This window comes from Erinaceus europaeus, chromosome 10 (assembly GCF_950295315.1).
Source record: "Erinaceus europaeus chromosome 10, mEriEur2.1, whole genome shotgun sequence".
Lineage (NCBI taxonomy): Eukaryota > Metazoa > Chordata > Mammalia > Eulipotyphla > Erinaceidae > Erinaceus > Erinaceus europaeus.
In genome coordinates, this window is record NC_080171.1 from 10,508,089 (window position 1) to 10,528,349 (window position 20,261).

Below are 20,261 nucleotides of genomic sequence, written 5' to 3' on the forward strand. Positions count from 1 at the left end.
CAATGACACCTGACCAAGAGATAAAGCAGGGTGTGGCAGAGATAATCCAGTGGTTATGCAAAGAGACTTTCACAGCCCTTCAGCTATGCCACTGAGGTATAGGTCTTCTCCTGAGTTTCCCGGTTAGATCTCTGTGCCCTGGTGTCCCTCCCTGTTGCTGCTCCAGATTCTGAGGGTAGTAGCAATGGAGACTCAGAGTTGTACTTGGTGAGTCTCTGGGGAGTCCTTTCCTCCCTTCAGCTGTCCCCTTGTTGGTGGAGCAGACTGGAGGTGGTGTCTCCACTGACAAACTGTGGAACTGTTAGCAGTCACTTAATCTCTCCTTAGGCCCCTCTCTCCTCTCTGTCACCAGCCACGCGTGTTTGTACTCACGGGTGATTTACTGGGTTTCTGTGGTCATTCTAGTCCTGTCTTATTTCGGTCCGGGTGGTCTCCTTTGGTATTCCTAGTTGATCCCGGAGAGGAGAGGAGAGGAGAGAAAGCGATCTGCTCTTTTGTTTTTTTTTTAAACCAGAGCACTGATCAGCTCTGTCTTATGGTGGTGCAGGGGACTGAACCTGCGACTTCGAAGCCTCAGGTATGAGAGTCTGTTTGCATAACGATTATGCTATCCACTCCCACCACCCCCCTGTCCTAGTCACAGAGTTTAAATAAAAATTATTTAATTAAGGAGAAAGAGAATGAAAGACACACACACACACACACACACACACAGAGAGAGAGAGAGAGAGAGAGGCAGGCATAACCAGAGTGTCACTTCAGCATGTCCAATGCCAGGGACTCTACCTGGAACTTGAAGCATTCTGTGCTCTAGCAGCAAGATGCCTCTTTGGCTGAAAGAAAACACTGCTTTAAAGAGAATATCCAGCTACTCATTTAAACACTACTAAACAGACCAGATCTTTAGCCGGCCACCCTCTTCCCACCCTGGATGTATGTATTCAGGGGGTGATGACATGGACCCTTCCAGGTGAGGCACACTTATCACTCTTACTGGAGGGAGAGGGGACATGTGTCTTCTGTTGGGGGTGGGGACACATGCCTAGCATCCTTGGGGGGGGGGGGAGACTGGCTAGTTGAAAAGGGACATTTCAGGCTGGAGAGACAGCATAATGGTTATGCAAAAGGCTCCCATGCCTGAGGCCCTGAGGTCCTAGGTTCCAACCCCCATACCACCATAAGCCAGAGCTGAGTAGTGCTTTGGTGTCTATCTCCCCCTCTCTTTCTGTCTGTATCTCTTTCATTAAAATATATATTTCTAAATGTGTGTGTGTGGGGGGTGGCTTTCAGAGCAGGGTGTTGGCACACTCAATTAAGAACATGTATTAGCATGTCCAAAGACCCCCCCAAAAAAAAACTTCATTAGTGGAGGAGTAGTGCTGCAGGTGTCTCTTCTCTCTTTTGATCTCTCCCTTTTGATCTCTATCTTGCCTTGCCCTCTTAATTTCTGTCTGCCTTTAGCCGACAAAGTAAAAACAAATTAAAATTAAATTAAAAAGAAATGTATTTATTTAAAAAAGAAGGGGGCTTTCTCCTATATCAACCAAACAGGAGATGACAAAGGTTGTGCAGGAAAAGGAACTTGGTTGGTAGTGCAGACCCTTTGGAAGACTATAGGGAGAGTCTTTAAGCAAATAAAATGGAATTACCTGATCACCACCAGTCCCTCTTAGGCATCTATTCAAAAGACATGGAAACACTAGTTCAAAGGAATGTATACACCCCAATGCTCATAGCTGCATTGTTCACAATAGCCAAAGGTTGGAAGCAGCCTTTAAGAAGTTATGGGATATCAACTCCACAAATACTACTCTGCCATCAGAAAAGATGATAGTGTGTCCTGTGGGAAAACATAGGTGATCATGCTTAGCAAAATAAGCCATGAAAGACAACTACTGGGTGGTTTCACTCCTTGTTGGGTAATTGTGCAGATACCCTCAGGGTATCGCACATTCCCGCCAGAGCTGAAAGCCTATTCCCTGGAGGGCCTTGTTTCTCAGACAATCCCTTCCCGACTCGCCACTTCCGGTTTTTATCCTTTTTTCGACTTGCCACTTCCGGTTTTTATCCTTCCTGACTTGCCACTTCCGGTTTTTATCCTATAAAGCCCAGCTGCTGTGGGTTGGCCTCTTTTTGCTCCTCTCCTCTCTTCCACGACGAGACCCAGAGAAGGGCTGGTAGGCTTAGTGGGAGGTGGCCATTTTGCTAGCTCCACGTGGCCTGAACCACTCTGCTCCTGCCCATTTCTGGGGTACCTGCTTGAATAAAGATTCGTGTTCCCGCTCCATTCTGGTCTCTTCTCTCTCTCTCTCTCCCCTGCGACACAACCCGACAACTCCTAGGTGGAGTGTAGAGAACTGATACACTTGAACTTGAAAAAAAAAGAAATCAAAACCCAAACAACAACAACAACAACAAAATGAAGTAAAACCGAACAGAAGCAAACTGTTTCTAAGACTTCGTGAGAATGAGGGGCAGCTGGAGGCGCAGAGATCTGGGGGTGGGTGTAGTGTGGAACCCTGTATGCAATCTTACAGTCTTGTGAATTAACCACAGATGAAAAAGTGGGCTTAAAAAAAAAAAAGACAAGGAGCTTTCTTTCCTCTGTCACCTCCCTCCCTTAGCTCTCAGTGAAGACGACTAGTGATAACCCTCGGAGATATCAGTTAAAGTCAAAGGGATGCTTTCAGCCACTGTTGTTACCGGTCATGGCATATGCCGTCTGGCTTTGAGCTGATCTCTGGACTTCTGGACTTCCTGCTATACGAAGCATTGAGGTGCGATGAGATCATTTCCAAAATGGATGGAAGACAGTAAGGAAAGAAAGAGGGACACCAGGGAGTCGGGCTGTCACCTGCAGGGGAGTCGCTTCACAGACGGTGAAGCAGGTCTGCAGTTGTCTGTCTTTCTCTGCCCCTCTCTGTCTTCCCCTCCTCTCTCCATTTCTCTGTCCTATCCAACAATGACGACATCAATAACAATAACAACTACAACAATAAAATGACAAGGGCAACAAAAAGGAATAAATAAATAAAAAGAGAGACACCAGAACTGTGACTTAAAATTTTTTTTTGTTTTCCCTTTTGTTGCCCTTGTTGTCTTTTTATTGTTGTTGTAGTCGTTGTTGGAGAGGACAGAGAGAAGTGGAGAAAGGAGAGGGAGACAGAGGGGGGAGAGAAAGATAGACACCAGCAGACCTGCTTCACTGCTTGTGAAGTGACTTCCTCTGCTGGTGGGGAGCCGGCGGGGGGGGGGGGGGGGGGGGGCGCTCGAACAGGGATCCTTATGAGCCGGTCGTTGCGCTTTGTGCCACATGAGCTTAACCTGCTGCGCTACCGCCTGATTCCCACCTGTGACTTAAATTTTACAATGGAGGGCACACTTTGGGTTTATCTCTGTAACCAGAGCAAAACAGCTGAAGAGATCCTTGCACTCCAATGCAATGGAGGCAAAGCCTGTGTGATCTGTTTGCTGGGGAGGGGCGGTCTTGTAGGATCCTCTTGCCCAGCAAGGTGATGGAAGACGAGTGTAGCAAAGGGTCTGAGAGAGCTGTGCCTTCATCCCAGGCTGTTGCCCTGCATCTTGGGGGCGTGGCCATTCCCATGAGGCCCACGCAGGCACCTCTGCAGGTGGTCATGAGAAACGAATGCTGTGCCGTGCCCACCCAGGGCTTTGGAGACGTGCACCCCAGGCACTGAGCCTGCACGTTAACCCTCGTCTAATTTTACTCTCTGGGCTTCCATTCCAGCATCTGTAAAATGGAGGTGGTTGACTAAATCGCTCCTGACATCCTTTCCAGAATCAGTATCCTCTGGCGGGTCAGGATACCACACTGGGATAGCATAGTGGTTATGCAAAGCGATTGTCATGCCTGAGGCTCTGAAGCCCCAAGTTCAATCCCTCCCACCACCATAGACCAGAGCTGAGCAGTTGGGGGTGGGTGGGGGCAATGGCATCACAGAGGAGAAACAGGTAACCTGACTTTAAAAAATAAATGCCTTAGGGGCCAGGTGTGGCACACCTGGTTGAGTGCACGTGTTACAATGCACAAGGACCCAGGTTCGAGCCTCTGGTCCCCACCTGTAGGGGGAAAGCTTTGCAAGTGGTGAAGCAGGGATGCAGGTGTCTCTCTTTCTCTCTCCCTCTCTATCTCCCCCTACCCTCTTGATTTCTGACTGTTTCTATCCAATAAAGACAACAAAACCAAAAAATGCCTCTAGGTTCATGATTAGTCAACAATTTGTTCTGCTTTATATCTTAACTCTTTTTCACCCACCAGGTTCCAGATGATACCATGATGCCAACCTGATTTCCCTGGGCAGACAACCCCACCAATTTGTCTTGGAGCTCTGCTTCCCCAGGGCCCTGCCCCACTAGGGAAAGAGAGAGGCAGGCTGGGAGTATGGATCAACCAGTCAACGCCCATGTTCAGTGGGGGAGCAATTACAGAAGCCAGACCTTCCACCTTCTGCATCCCACAATGACCCTGGGTCCATGCTCACAGAAGGTTAAAGAACAGGGAAGCTATCAAGGAAGGGGATTGGATATGGAGCTCTGGGGGTGAGCACTGTATGGAAATGTACCCCTCTTATTCTATGGTCTTGTCAATATTTCCATTTTGCAAATAAAAAATTAAAAAAAAATGCAAGTAACAGCAAGGGAAAACTAGAGGGGAGAGGGGAGAGGCACACATCCCATCCCAAGCTCCTCCTGGGAGAGAGCTGAGTACTCACAGTGGCATACAAGGCAGAGTAAATGCTGAGGGCAGCATGTTTGGAGGGAAAGGATCTCCGAGCCTTTTCGATCACTTCCAGGTCACCTGTGCAAATGTTGCCATTGTTTATGAACTCGTGGTGTGCTCGGCAGTCTGCGCTGGTGTAGTTTGGCTTACATACTGTCAGGAAGTATGGTGTTAGGTGCCCAGTGACCACCTGTCCAGCATTTACAAAAATATCGGTAGCAAAAAGCCCAAATGCAAAGACTCCTACAAAGAGAATTAAAAGAATGAAAACATGACAACACATACCACTGACTGATTTTTGTCCCTGACAGGAAACAGGGCACTGAGACTCCACTGTGACCTCTCAGAAGTGCCCTTCTCCAGACAGAGTTACATCATCCCTTCATCTTCATCTTTTTAGGGAACAGTGCTGCTTCCCAAGCCACTAAATCTTTCCATATTCCTGCAGACTTTCTGCCATTTCTATTGTATGATTCTGTATAAGTCAATTAGAATAGCAGCATGTTCTAACGGAAAGAATTTGAGTTTTGGAAACACAGAGACATGGGTTCTAGTTTCATCTTTTGGGGACTCACTTACAGTGTAAGTTATATGTCTTCTCCGAATTTTGGTTCCTTCAGTCACAAAATGGTTGTGAGGAGTGATAATTAAAAAAAAAAAAAAAACAATTGGAGAAATTCAACAAGACATGTAAAAAATATCCAGTGTACTGCCTGGCTTTAAGTAGCTACACAACAGTAGTTTGTTTTCCTTCTTCAGAAAATATCTTCTCGGGGTGGGAGGTGGGTAGATAGTATCATGGTTATGCAAAGACACTAAAGCTCCTAGGTCCCAGGTTCAATTCCCCGCAATACTATAAGCGATGGGTGGTGGGGGGTTGTGTAGGGAGGTGCAGGGGGGAGAAAGAAAGACAATATCTTCTCTTTGATATTATTTGTAAACACACTTCTAGGAGTTATCTAGAATCTCATGGAAGGTAAGAATGAATGACAATGTTAGGAAGCTGTACGTACTAAGAGGGAAAGATTGTTCCTAAAACATTGAATGAATTGGTTATTTCACTTGATGTTGGAAACAAAACAAGAAGTGCTCAAGATAAAATCCATTGATTAGCACAAGGACCGGTATAAGGATCCCAGTTCGAGCCCCGGCTCCCCACCTGAGGGGCGTCGCTTCACAAGAGGTGAAGCAGGTCTACAGGTGTCTATCTTTCTTCTTCCCCTTTCTGTCTCCCCCTCCTCTCGCCATTTCTCTCTGTCCTGTCCAACAACAAGGATATCAATAATTACAAGGGCAACAAAAGGGAATAAGTAAAGAAATAAAAAATTTTTAAAAATTCATTGGTTGTACTAACCTACTGAGCAGCTTACAACAACACTGATTTATCTTCTCACGGTTGTGGGGGTCAGAAGTCTGAAATAGGTTTCACTGGGATAAAAAGAAAAGTGTTGGCAAGACTGAGAATGTTCTGGAAACTCCAGACTTGATTTTTCACCATTTCCCCAGCTTTCTTCAGAAACTGCCCTTCACACTTTTCTTTTTTTCCTTCCAGAGCACTTCTCAGCTCTGTTTTATGGTGATGGAGGGAATTGAACCTGGGACTTTGGAGCCTCAGGCATGAGAATCTCTTTGCATAACCATTATGCTATCTACTCCCATCCACCTTCATGATCTTAAAAGATATATAATTATTAGTTTTCTTTCTTTTTTAAATTAGTGATTTACAAAATTACAGAACAACAGGAGTATAATTTCACACTGTCCCCACTACCATAGTTCTGTGTCCCCCATTCCCTCCACTGGAAACTGTAGTGGTTCTCTCAAGGTCACAGATACGGGCTAACTATTATTTTTATAACTGTCTATCTATCTATCTATCTATCTATCTATATTTGCCCATTTTTTTTTCTCCCATGGTCCTGCCTCTTCTTCCATTTTAAGTCACACCTGCATCTACTCCTCCTGAATGTCTTTCCTTTTTTCCTCTTCTCTTTCTGGGTCCTGATGGAGTTAGAGTTCTGAGCCGTCTACTCATCTTTCCTTAAGATGTCTCCTTCTCTGGGAGAATGGACCAAAGTTCCTCATGGGTTACAGAAGGTGGAAGGTCTGGCTTCTGTAATTGCTTCTTTGCTGGACATGGACATTGGCAGGTCGATCCATACGCCCAGCCTGACTCTCTTTCCCTCGTGGGCATCATTCTTTAACTTGTGGTTTTCTTCAAGGGATCCTGTAATTACCACCCTGTTTCCACAACCACATCTCCCCTGCTTCCCTGACTCCGATTTTTCTGGCTCCATCTTGGAAGAACACTTTGACTACATTGGTCCATCTGGATAATGAGGATAATCTCGAAGTATTTGATTTCATCACATTCACAGATGTTCTCTCCTGTGAGTGCCATAGCCACAACGTTCAGGTTCCAGGGAAAGGCAGGCATGTAAATGTCCAATCTCCAAGGATGTTTTGGGGAGGGCGTTATTCTTCCTACCACACTCCTGTGGCAGAGGGTAGATCCCACTTTCTGAATTTTAACTCCATATAATTAGCTTGAATGTGAATAAACAGAACTCCTTAGGGGGTCGGGTGGTGGTGCACTGGGTTAAGCACACATAGTACAAGAAGCATCAGGACCCACCCAAGGAGCCCAGTTCGAGCCCCTGGCTCCCCACCTGCAGGGGAGTCGCTTCACAGATGGTGAAGCAGGTCTGCAGGTGTCCATCTTTCTCTCCCTCTCTCTGTCTTCCCCTCCCCTCTCAATTTCTCTCTGTCCTATCCAATAAAACAGAAAAAAATGTCCACCAGTGGATTCATAGTGCAGGCACCAAGCCCCAGTGGTGACCCTGGAGGCAGAAACAAAAACAAAACAAAACAAAACAAAACAAAACAAAACAACTCCTTATAGGGATTTTCACTGCCAAGTCCTTCAAAGCCTGTCCAGTTCTTCTACAGACTAGTTATGGATTCAGGTACATAGTGGTGGATAAGGGTGTAAGGTGGAGGTAAGAATCTTCTGCAGACACCTCTCACAGGGAGAGCAGAATCTATGGCCATGTGTCACAAGTCTAGTGCAAACCATTAACCACCCAATTCTTCTTCTTCTAGCGTTTGCCCTTCTTCCGTAGCCAGTCAACAGTGTCAGGTTGAAAGGTGTCAGGAGCTGCTTGTTGCTGGCTTTGAAAGTGACTGGGATCCATGTGGATTCAGTCGGCTAGGAAGGATCGTCAGTTTCCCCAATGAATGGGTACTCACGGGATGCCCAATAAGATGATTAAAAAAACCTATCGAGAGAGGTTGTACAGTGCTGAGGTCTGTACTAGTCACTTGAAGGCATAAAGAAGAGTCTGACATGCAGCTCACTTATGGGAGAGATTGACAAGTGTGAGAGGCAGTGTTCATTGCAAATGCCAAGTGTCTGCTCTAGTTTCAGTTGAATTTCTAGCCGATTTTGACTCCCATATTCAATGGTCTACATCTGCAAATTGTGTGATTTCAGCTCTCCAAACTTAATCCCTTCGAGTAGAAGGGAAGACCAGCTTGGCCTAGATCTTCATCCAATTTTTATTATGATCTGTATCAATTGCTATCATTTTCTTATTTGTGGCTTTCTCACAATGAGAACAGGCGCTTGTAACAGCTTCGACTGACCTACATTCACAGCTTCTGACCTGGAAGCATCAGCATTCATTGCTCCCTCATGGCGATCCCAATAGCAGGCTTTAGGCATCTGAATGGTCGGATATTTTGTTAGATTTTCATGAAAGAATCAGTCTCAAAAACCAGGGTTCTGGCTCTTTTCAAGAGGCAATAAGATGTACTCCCCCCCGCCCCCCGAAAGCTAGGCTAACTTATGATTTGAAAAGAGAAAAGTGAAAGCACTTTTTCCTGGCACTTTATCAGAAGTGCATTCGATTACGGGGGGCTGGGGTGGGAAGTTCATTCTTTCTGAGACAGAGCATTTCCTGGCTCCTGAGACACATGTCTGAAGTGTTCTTTCTGTGGTCACAGCAACCCTGTGACGGACAGCTCCCTACTTGCAGTAGTGAGATATGGTAGCTGTTAAGTCGTTTTCCCCGTTCTATCAGCCTCCTCTGGCTTAGGACTGCTTTCCTTGACAGCTTAACAAGCATTTGCTTTGTATAGCCACTTCATTCTTGTGTACTTGAATTAGGTTTAGACAGATACTGCTGCCCATGAGTTCAGGTACCCAATGAACCCCTGCCAACAAAGGCCAGGAGAACCTGCAGAGATGACTCACAAAGTCAGATCCTGTAGGGCTTTGCTAAGGAAATCCAGCATTCACTTGTTAGTTAACCCTGAATTTATTGTGTGTGCTTTAGAAGAATCACAGGTCCAAAATATTTGTCCTTACAGCCAGGGAGAACACCATTTGTAATCTGGATGACAAGGGGCGATTTGAAGATTTTATATATATATATGTCGGGCTGAGCTTCACTAATGGGAGACAGATGACCAGGGACTCATGGTTGAGCTGTAGGTAGTATCTCTTTATTCATGAAGGACACAGCACAATCTAAGACGAGCTAAGCTAAACTCAAGTACCCTAAAACTCGCAATGCTGTCTTTATATATACTTGCCAAGTAGGGTGGAAACAGGATGTGACATAGAGAGGGTGGAGAGAAAAGTGACTGGTGAAAATCAGAGTGTGACAAGGAGGGGGCAGAGCAGGTGAGAATCCTATCACTGAACCACCAATGCCCTGGAGGGAGTGCTTTATGTAAATGTAAAAGTGATTTATGTAAATAGGCCAAAGCTTTGAATGGGATTAAATCTATCCCTATATAGGCATATGGTTAAGCAGAAGCCAGGGGGAGCTGGCATACTATCCAACATATATATATATATATATATATATATATATATATATATATATATATATATATAATCTTATATATATGTATATATTATATATACATATATATATCATATATATATATATATATATGCCTCCAGGGTTATTGCTGGGCTCAAAGCCTGCACTAGGAATCCACTGGCCATCTCCCCCCCATTTTTCTTGCCCCTGTTGTTGTTATTGTTATTGCTTTTATTGCTGTTGTTGCTGGATTGCACCTAGAGAAATTGAGAGAGGAGAGGAGACAGAGGAGGAGAGAAAGACAGACACCTGCAGACCTGCTTCACCACTTGTGAAGCGACTCCCTGCATGTGGGGAGCTGGGGGCTCGAAATGGGATCCCTGCGCCAGTCCTGGTCCTTGTGCTTTGCACCATGTGCACTTAATTCACTGCACTACCACCCAAACCCCTGAAGGTGATGTTTTTAAAATGTCTGTATATCCTAGCTTAATTGTTAGTTTTTCATTTTAATCTGAAGATCCATGTCTCATTCCCATAAGCCTCCCCAGCCTGGTCCTGTCTGCATCTGGCTCTACTCCTTCAATGGTTTTCCTTGCTTCAGAGGATCTCATTCCATGTCTGTGTGGATTTATAGCAGACACAAAATTCTAAAAGGAAAATGCTTTTGATTTGCCAGTTATTGTCCTAGAACACTTACTATTGTTATGGCTTTGTGTGAAATGCCACAGAAACTTGAATGGGAAGGCCAGGTGGCAGAGCCAGGAGAAAGAGATCACTGTGTTGTCTGGAGAAGTCTCAGAAGGCTAGAGATGGACTTACCCTATGATCCTGCAATTCCTCTCCTGGGGATAGATCCTAAGGAACCCAACACACCCATCCAAAAAGATCTGTGTACACATATGTTCTTTTTTTTTTTTTTTAGATCTTTAAAAAAAATTTTTTTTATATTTATTTTATTTTATTTTTTCCCTTTTGTTGCCCTTGTTGTCTTATTGTTGTAGTTATTATTGTTGTTGTTGTTGTTGGATAGGACAGAGAGAAATGGAGAGAGGGAGGGGATGACAGAGAGGAGGAGAGAAAGATAGACACCTGCAGACCTGCTTCACTGCCTGTGAAGCGACTCCCCTGCAGGTGGGGAGCCGGGGTTCGAACCGGGATCCTTATGCCGGTCTTTGTGCTTTGCACCACCTGCGCTTAGCCCGCTGTACTACAGCCCGACTCCCTACACATATGTTCTTATCAGCACAATTTGTAATAGTCAAAACCTGGAAGTAACCCAGGTGTCCAACAACAGATGAGTGGCTGAGCAAGTCTAGGTATATATACACCATGGAATACGACTCAGCTATTAAAAATGGTGACTTCACCATTTTTAGCCGATCTTGGATGGAGCTTGAAAAATTCATGTTAAGTGAAATAAGTCAGAAATAGAAGGATGAATATGGGATGATCTCACTCTCAGGCAGAAGTTGAAAAACAAGATCAGAAGAGAAAACCCAAGTAGAACCTGAACTGGAATTGGTGTATTGCACCAAAGTAAAAGACTCTGGGGTGGGTGGGTGGGAGAATATAGGTCCATGAAGGCTGACAGAGGAACTAGTGGGGGTTGTATTGTTATGTGGAAAATTGGGAAATGTTGTGCATGTACAAACTATTGTATTTGCTGTCAAATGTCAAACACTAATAAAAAAATTGGAAAAAATACTAATGTTTTACATGAGGTCATGGAAACAATAATCCTGTTTGTTCCCTTTTTGGCGCTGGGAGATCAAACTCAGGGCCTTCTACACTTTGCCATTTGCAGCCTATGATCTCCAGTGGAATTAGATCACCAACCAATAGATAAGTATGGTACCAAAATACTTCTTTCTCTTTTTGTTACCAGTATTGGGATTTGGTGCTCGCACAATTCCACTGTTTCTAGTGTTTATTTGTGCCTTTTTCTTTCAGCGTTTGATGGTGGGTGAGAGACATAGAGAGAATTATGAAAGAGACAGAGAAGGAGAGACAGACTGCACTGCTCCATCACTTGCAAAGCTTCCCCTACAGGTGGGGACTGGGGTTTTGACCCTAAGTAATTGAGCATGGCAGCGTGTGTGCCCTGCTGAGTGCATCCCCACTCACTCAACCAACATATTTCTTTTTCATACCCCTTGTCTATGTTTTTCACAGATTTCATAGATAACATTAATGTATTTGTCCAGCAATGTCCATATCTCCCATTAGAACTGTACAATATACAATCTCTGAAAACATACAGAACACCATTGTCTTTACTTAACTTGCATATCAAGTACCTAGTATCAAAACTGACACATATCAAATATTTAGTAGATATTGTGGGCCAGAATTCATGGAATCAAAGAATGGTATTGCAGAGCAAATCAACAGAAGATAAAAGCATAGAAACTCATCTACTTTTTCTAATTCATGTTGGTGTCTCACATTCCCAATTTTATTGGACATAGGTTTGACATCAAACCATTCCGCATGGCATAGGGACTATAGCTCTTTTTTTTTTAGTAAGTGCCAAAAAATCTAACATAGTCCAAGGTACCTAGCAAATGGAAATGATAATTGAAAGGTGGGATGTGTATGTGTTTATACTAATTTGAAAATCAAAGCACTATTTCCAGTGCAGTAAGAATGGGGAAATAAAAGAACATTCAGCTGGAGTATGAAGAACCACGTTGTACACAAAACTCTTTACTAGAGATATTCGTGAAGCACAATGAATCTGAGAGTCATAGTGACCTTGGGAAATACTGACATATTCATTTTTACTTAGATATGCTCATCTTTCGAAGAAATAGTCCATCTTTTGACTCAAGAGGCCACAGTGATTGTCATATTAATACACAGGGACACAAAAATCATGACTTCTCCACATTTGTGTGTGTGGACATAGACACATAAAACTTTTAAAAAGAAGGGTAATGAAAAAGATATAAAAACATGTTATCTGGGTTAGATTAAAAACTTTTTTCAAAAGACTCTGACAAGGAGAGGAAAGCCAACTCCATCCTTAATATCAATTTTTTTTTCTCCACCTCTTAACAAACATTTCTAAAAGGGGTCTGCTCTTTGGTTTGACATAACAACACAATGAAATGAAAGAAAAATTAAAAAAAAAACCAATTATAGTGTGATACTGAGAATACTTGAATGCTTTCTCATTTTTGAAACTTAATGAGCTTAGTGAATCTCTGGTGGCACCTATTCAACTGTAGTGCTCAAGAAAGAAGGAAATGGGTTCATATCAGTTGCTATAGGTTGTCTAGTAGAAAACCTGATGAAAGTCTTACTCCATATAAGCAAGCATAAGAAAATGGGATAGTTCATATGTGTGTGTGTTTTGGCAGTAGTAGGGGAACATTTTTAGGAATTGTTATGTTCAGATTCTTCAAAGTACATTCTGATATAATCACCAGCTCTTAAGTCTCCTTTTCAGCTTTCATCCAATCACCACTGAAAATGTCATACGAGATATAAGAAAGGAACATTTTGTCACATCAAGATGCCTAGGAGAAAACTTCACTAGGGAAAAATCATTCAGCTGTCTCAAATGTGTTCTGAATTTAGCTGTGAAGACCATCCCTTTGGAAGACAACTGTTTCTTTAGGAGAAAAGATAGTAAAAATGTTTTCTCCTGAATGTACTCTATTGACACGGGGCCTTTCCCACTAAAGACATTTATCTGGAACTATCATGTTAATTCTATTTGTTTTCAAAGAGCTGTTGAGCTGATGAGATGTCTCAGTAAGTCTGCCAAGGATATTAGGTAGTAATAACGATGATAATGACAACAAAATTAATAAATAATAACTAATATACTAAACTGGCAAGGTTATTACTATGTATTAGACACGGCTCTATATGTTTATTTGTTTATTTATTTATGTATTTGCCTCCAGGGTTATTGCTGGGGCTCAATGCCAGCAATACAAATCCACTGCTACCAGTGGCCATTTTCCCATTTTATTCGATAGGACAGAGAGAAATCGATAAATGAGGGGGAGAGAGAGAAAGAGAGATGCCTACAGATCTTATTCACTGCTGTGAAGTGACCCCCGCCCCCGCAGGTGGGGAGCTGGGAGCTTGAACCCGAATCCTTGAGCGGGTCCTTACGCTTAGTACTGTATGCATTTAACCCGGTGCACCATCACCCAACCCCGTATGCTTTGAAATATTAGTTTTATCTTCCCCACAACGATATGAGGCAAATACTATTATTTAATTTATTTTTTGTTGAAGTAACATTGCATTAAAGTTTCAAGTGTACGGCATTAAAAGTCAACACCTGTAATAAATACTACACTGACTTCACCACGAGAAGTCCAAACCTATCCATGAAAATTATGACTTTTTATAGCTGTATAGTATCTCACTCTGTGTGCATGTCACATGTTCTTTATCCAGTCATCTGTTAATGGTGACATAGATTATTTCCTTATTTCCAGTTCCTGCCTATTGCAAACAAGGCTGCAATAAGCAAAGGGAGTATGTCTATCGTCAAATTAATGCTTTTATTTTTGGGAGGAGGGGGTAGACCTGCTAAACCTAGAAACAGGATGACAAGCTGTCTTTGTTTCCCCCCTCTTCTTGCCCTTGTTGTTGTTATTATCGTTATTGTTATTGCTGTTGTTGTTGGATAGGACAGAGAGGAATCGAGAGAGGAGGGGAAGACGCGCGGGGGTGGGTGGGGGGAGACAGACACCTGCAGACCTGCTTCAGCGCCTGTGAAGCAACTTCCCTGCAGGTGGGGAGCTGGGGCCTCGAACCGGGATCCTTAGGCTGGTCCTTGTGCTTGGCACCATGTGCGCTTAACCCACTGTGCTACCACCGACTCCCTAAACCTATATTTTTATGTATTTAAAATATGGCACCAGGTCATGAAAAAACACTTTAGTGTTGTATGCTTGGACACACACACACAAACACACACACAGGCACACACACGCACACACACACTCAGAAGAGGTAAGGATTTAGAGCTTGTTCCAGATGAAATGCATTGACTATACTTGCCAAGACAGAGTAAGAATCCCTCAATTTTGTAGCTAATGCTTTTCTAACAAGAATGTCACAAAATTCCTAGAAAGTGTCATTACTGCTATCTTAAAATTAAGATATGCCCTTGAAATGTTTTTGTTTTTAAAGATTATTTATATCATGGATGTCCACTGATGGTAAACCTTCTTCCAAGGGCCATTTTCTAATGTCTGTAGACATTTTTTGTAGGTTAGTTTTGGGGGAGGGGCACTAGTGGCATTTCACAAGGAGAGCCTAGAGTTGCTACACCCTACGCTGCACAGAGCATTCTCCATGTCACCACACAGAAAGAATTACCTGGAAAAAATGTCAATAGTGCTGAGATTGCAAAACTGCTTTGAAGTGGCTAAATTTACTGAAATGCTCTGAATTCCTGCTGGTTAATCTGTAAAGTGCGAGAGACGGTAGCCATCTCCTTTGATAAGCCCTGCCTCTAAGCACTAGCGCTGCGGGGTATAAACTCTCCTATGATATTCAGACCCTGATTAAAAGCCTCCTCTTGAAAGTTAAGAGTAACCTGTAGAGTTTTAGGTCAGGAGTCTAGTTTAGGTCATTAATGGTCTGGTTAACTGAGGATATCTCTTCAATGGGAGAGATTTATTCTCTGTCCTGAACAGAACTGAAAGCTGCCTTGACACGGCTTTTTTTTTTTTTTTTCCTTTTTAAAATTATTTTTTGGAGGGGGAGGTAGTTAATAATCTACAGTGCAGTAATTGACACATGAGTACAACTACATTCCTGTTCTTTTCTGTTAAGTCACTGCCAACTCTCTCTCTCTCTATATATATATATTATAAAATATATTTAAAAAATATTTTGTATTTAATTATATTTTATATTTATATTTATTTTATAAATAAATTATTTATATTTTATATTTATATTTATTTAAAAATATATATTAAAAATATATATATTTTAAAGTCAACCTTGTATGACATATCTTTTTAAATTTTTTAAATTGTCTTTATTTACTGGATCCAGACAGCCAGAAACTGAGAGGGGAGTGGGAGATGAAGAAGGAGAGAAACAGAGAGACAGCTGCAGAACTTCACCACTTGCAAAGCTTTCCCCTTGCAGGTGGGGACTGGGGGCTTGAACTTGGGTCTTTGTGCATTGTAACACTGGGTTACAATGCTCTCAACTGGGTGCACCCCCCCACCCCCCCCATTGATTCTTATTGTTTCATTTTGTTTTCCAGTTTACAATTGTACTTTAATCTGCCCCCACAAACTTCCCATTTCCTTTTTTCTACATTACTCTCTAACAGGGACAGGAAGTTCCTTGTTTATTTTATTGAATGCCTGGTTTCTCAGAATTTTATAAGATATAATCTCAAGGAGGGCAAATCTCTTTCTGCTTGGTTCACTGATATGTCACAATGTCCACTAATATGACCTTTAACACCTTCACCATTCTAGAGCAGATGCCTGGAATCTACTTGCCTAAAGTTGAATGCATATACCACATCACAATCCCCTCACTTTACAATTTCATTACAAATATTGTGGAAGGAGAAATTAATTGATTGAATCAAGTAAACCTTTTCAAATAAAGTTATGACTTTGAAAAGAGAAGAAGGTTTTTTAATACTCAAAAAGGCTGACATTAAGGTTGTCTCAGGGCATCTGTTCTTACAGTCATAAAACACAGGGACCGGGAGTCGGGCTGTAGCGCAGCGGGTTAAGCGCAGGTGGCGCAAAGCACAAGGACTGGCATAAGGATCCCGGTTCGAACCCCGGCTCCCCACCTGCAGGGGAGTCGCTTCACAGGCAGTGAAGCAGGTCTGCAGGTGTCTGTCTTTCTCTCCTCCTCTCTGTCTTCCTCTCCTCTCTCCATTTCTCTCTGTCCTATCCAACAACGACAACAACAATAATAACTACAACAATAAAACAAGGGCAACAAAAGGGAATAAATAAAAAAATAAAAATATATTTAAAAAAATTAAAAAAAACACCAAACACAGGGACCTTTACAATTGCATTTAAAATATTCATGCATTTAAAATATTCATTTAAACCGCACTTAATTTATAGCAATTAATTAGTATTGCATAAAAGAAGTGTTTACCAGAGTATTCTCCTCTGTTCACTAATTCTGCCTTACTCTTAGTGCTGACCAAAATAGTATAAGATATACTTACAATCTAATTAAAATTTTATTAGGATAATGGAATAACTATGTGACCCCAAATGAAAATCCATAATAAATAATATCTGGCTCCTTTATGTGTTAGTAAACAGACTAATCTTGGCATATTTCAATCTGTTTGTGTGTTAATTAAAAGGTGGTTTATTCAGAAGGAAAAGTTGGTTTTTATTCTACATGGCAAGCAAACCCCCCCAAACCATCATGATATTATAATGTATTTTATTCATCATTTTTCAATATTAAAATTTAAAAATGTGTTATTTAATAATGGATATTTACAGTAACATTTTACTTAAGTATATTAGTGAATAAAAAGAATTTAATTGAAGTAATCCATATATTTTTTTATATGTGATTCCGTATTTTGTATTTGAAAAAGAAATTCAGGATTTTATCTCTCTGGAGGACACACACCAGTGTATGATTGTTCAACTTAATGAGATACCAAAGGAAATGGTATAAGAAGGGCAAGGAATATAGTAGGGAAAAATGAGAGCAGTCCACTTTGGTTAGTAGTCTGACTACATTTGTTCTTAGAAAAAGTTGTGGTCCACACCTGGTTGAGCACACATGTTACTATGCACAAGGACCCAGGTTCAAGCCCCTAGTCCCCACCTGCAGGGGGAAAACTTCATAAGTGGTGAAGCAGGGCTGAGGGTGTCTCTTTGCCTCTCTCCCTCTCTATCTTCCCCTTTCTTCTTAAATTGTTAGCTCAATCAGCTCCAGTCCTTCCTTCCCACATAATTAGATAAATATATTTAAAAATTATTCAATGGCTTAGCAAAAGGTAGAAAGGTTTAGCTATGAGAGGTGTTCCCCCCCCCCCTCCAAAGCCTAGGAGGTCAGATATCCTTCTCATAATGAGAACCTTAGGGGAAAATGATTATTGGATTTGTGTACCCAAGGAATTCAGTCCTCTCAGCCAAGGTCAACATAATATCATTTATCTGTATGAGGAAATGGTTTAATCTGAATGTTTTTCCCCCTTTGACGTCATTATTCTTGCCATCTTCTCATATAAAATTTAATTTGAGACTATGGTCTAGGATAAGGATTGATCTTTTCAGGTACAGAGTGGAGAAGACAGAGAATTAGCAAGTTTAAGGTGTAATTTTCAATTTTCTTTCATCACTAGAATATACTAAGAATTTGATTCTGTTGCTAAATATATTTAATTAAACTATTCTTATTAATGTGAAGAAACATTTATCTCCTTATTTTAAAATTATACACAGTCATATAAAACAGGAAACTGTAGAATAGTTACATATCTGTGACTTCTGGAGAGCTATTGCAGTTTCTACCGAAAGGGGATGGGGACACAGGACTCTGGTGGTGGGAATGGTGTGGAATTATACCCGTTATCTTATAATTTTGTAAGTCACTAATACGTGCTTTTCAAATGACTTTTTTAAAAACTTTTTTTATTTGTTATTGGATATAGACAGAGAGAAATTGAGAGAGAAGGGGGAGATAGAGAGAAAGAGAGACAGAGAGACGCCTGCAGACCTACTTCATTACCTGTGAAGTGACTCCCCTGCAGGTGGGGAATCCTAACCGGTCCTTGAGCTTTGCGCCACATGCGCTTAACCTGCTGCATTACAGCCGGACTCCCTCAAATGACTTTTAAGCTCTTTACAATAGCATTAAAAAACATTTTGATTACTACTTAATTTTCTTCAAATTAAGCACTTCCATTTAAAAGATTCTTATTACAAGTAGTTTGTGTTTTCCTTTTATGAAAAAAAATTGGATATCAAAAAGTTATCCTTCTATGCATCTCTCTCAAAAATAAATAAAATATTTTTAAAAAAATTTTTAAATTTATTTCACAGAGGTCTCCTGCCCTGGACTCATTTGAAGGATATATGGTTATATTGTCAATTAAAAAAATTCAGGAGGGGAGATTATCTTATAGATATTGCATGGAAGTAAGCCAAAGTTGAAATTACTGGTAGGCAACTAATAAGCATAGTTTTACTTCAAGGATGAAAATTTTGACTTGAAACAAGGAACAGGTTCAATTTCTGTACTTCCTGAAACAATCCCAAAAGTAACTCTTGCCTTGAAAGTTGGTACTCCTGTATCTTAGCTTATCAAGTGTGCTTATCCTTAATAGTTAGGCCTATAGTTAAGGATTCAGTCCAACATGCTTTTGTACTCACCTATGAATCTTATGATCCTTCGGAGCAATGGGTTCAGGTAACAGCATTCTCCGGTCAGAATTGTTTTCTCTTGGGCAATCAGAGATTCTCTGGTTGATTTTATGAAATACATGGATATCTCACCAATAAAAATCTGGGAAAGGAATGTTTAAAAAATGTCAAGTTGGAGAGCTAGCTGATAAAAGAGAACAGTGACATAACTATTTTTATGAGGATCCACAATCGTTTTAAGAGATGTTGGAAAGATTGCGAATGAAGTTGTAGTCTGCATGGAAGTGTCTGTAATAATTAGAGCAACAACTGATTGTTAGTTTGGATAACTTCAGCTGTATGGAACTAGACATTTAAATAATAGTTTTTGGGAAATTGATATAATTGATAATTACTGACAGAGACAGAGAAATCAGGCGAGACGGGGTGAAAGAGAGAGAGAGAGAGCTTCCCCTGGCAGGTGGGAACTGGGGGCTGCGTGCTGTATCCTCACATGTGGTAACTTAAGCGCTTTACCCACTGTACCATCCCACAAAGAAATAACACATTTTTAATGGAACTGACAATAAGACATGTGCTGGGATTGAAATTTTTTTTTTTTTTTCAAGAGATATGCTGGGGGTCTTTGCCTGCACTGCAAATCCACTGCTCCTGGTGGCCATTCCTGTTGGGAAATTGTGCGGATGTGGTCGAGCTTGACAAGGCCCACAAACCACCCTATGTCCATGCTAGTATGGCCCGTTCCTTTATCTACATACCATACATACCAATCTTCTGCTTTGTCTTATAAATGATTAAAGGTCTCCCTCCTAAGTTCCCACAGGGTATTGCTAATTCCCACCAACTGAATCCCTGGCAATGGCTGCTAGGGAAGTCCCTACCATTTCCAGCCCCTCCCACTTATGGTATTATAAAAGCCACTTCCGTTTCAGGTTTCTCTCTCTTCCCCATCTCAACCTAGAGGAGGTCAGGCCTGCAGACTGGGAGGCTGACGCCAGCCATTACGGTTGGCTCCACGTGGGGCTTAACCCGCTGCACTCACACCGGACTCTGGGGTTCCTGTATGAATAAAGATTTATATTGCTACCACCACGAGCTTGGTTCCTGGATCATCTCTCCCTCCCACGAAGCTAGCCCTGCACATCCCCCTCCCCCCCCACACCACACACACACTTTGATAGGGCAGAGAGAAATTAAGGGAGAGGGGGGAGACAGAGAGGGATTGAGAAAGATAGACACCTGTAGACCTGCTTCACTGCTTGTGAAGTGACCACCCCTGCATGTGGGGGAACAGGGGCTGGAACCCAGATCCTTGAGCGGGTCCTTGCA

At 42.0% G+C, this 20,261-nt stretch overlaps 1 protein-coding gene across 4 annotated transcripts in view; it reads right to left on the bottom strand.

Annotated features, from left to right (window-relative positions):
* Positions 1-20,261, bottom strand: part of PLPPR1 (phospholipid phosphatase related 1) — a 287,997-nt gene that overhangs the window by 26,331 nt on the left and 241,405 nt on the right. For all 4 annotated transcript variants that reach the window (XM_060199088.1, XM_060199087.1, XM_060199085.1 and 1 more), the window contains exons 5-6: positions 18,942-19,074; positions 4,734-4,984 (exon numbers count right to left, since the gene is read on the bottom strand). In XM_060199088.1, coding sequence (XP_060055071.1) covers positions 4,734-4,984; positions 18,942-19,074 — 384 coding nt within the window. The remainder of the gene's footprint in view (positions 1-4,733; positions 4,985-18,941; positions 19,075-20,261) is intronic.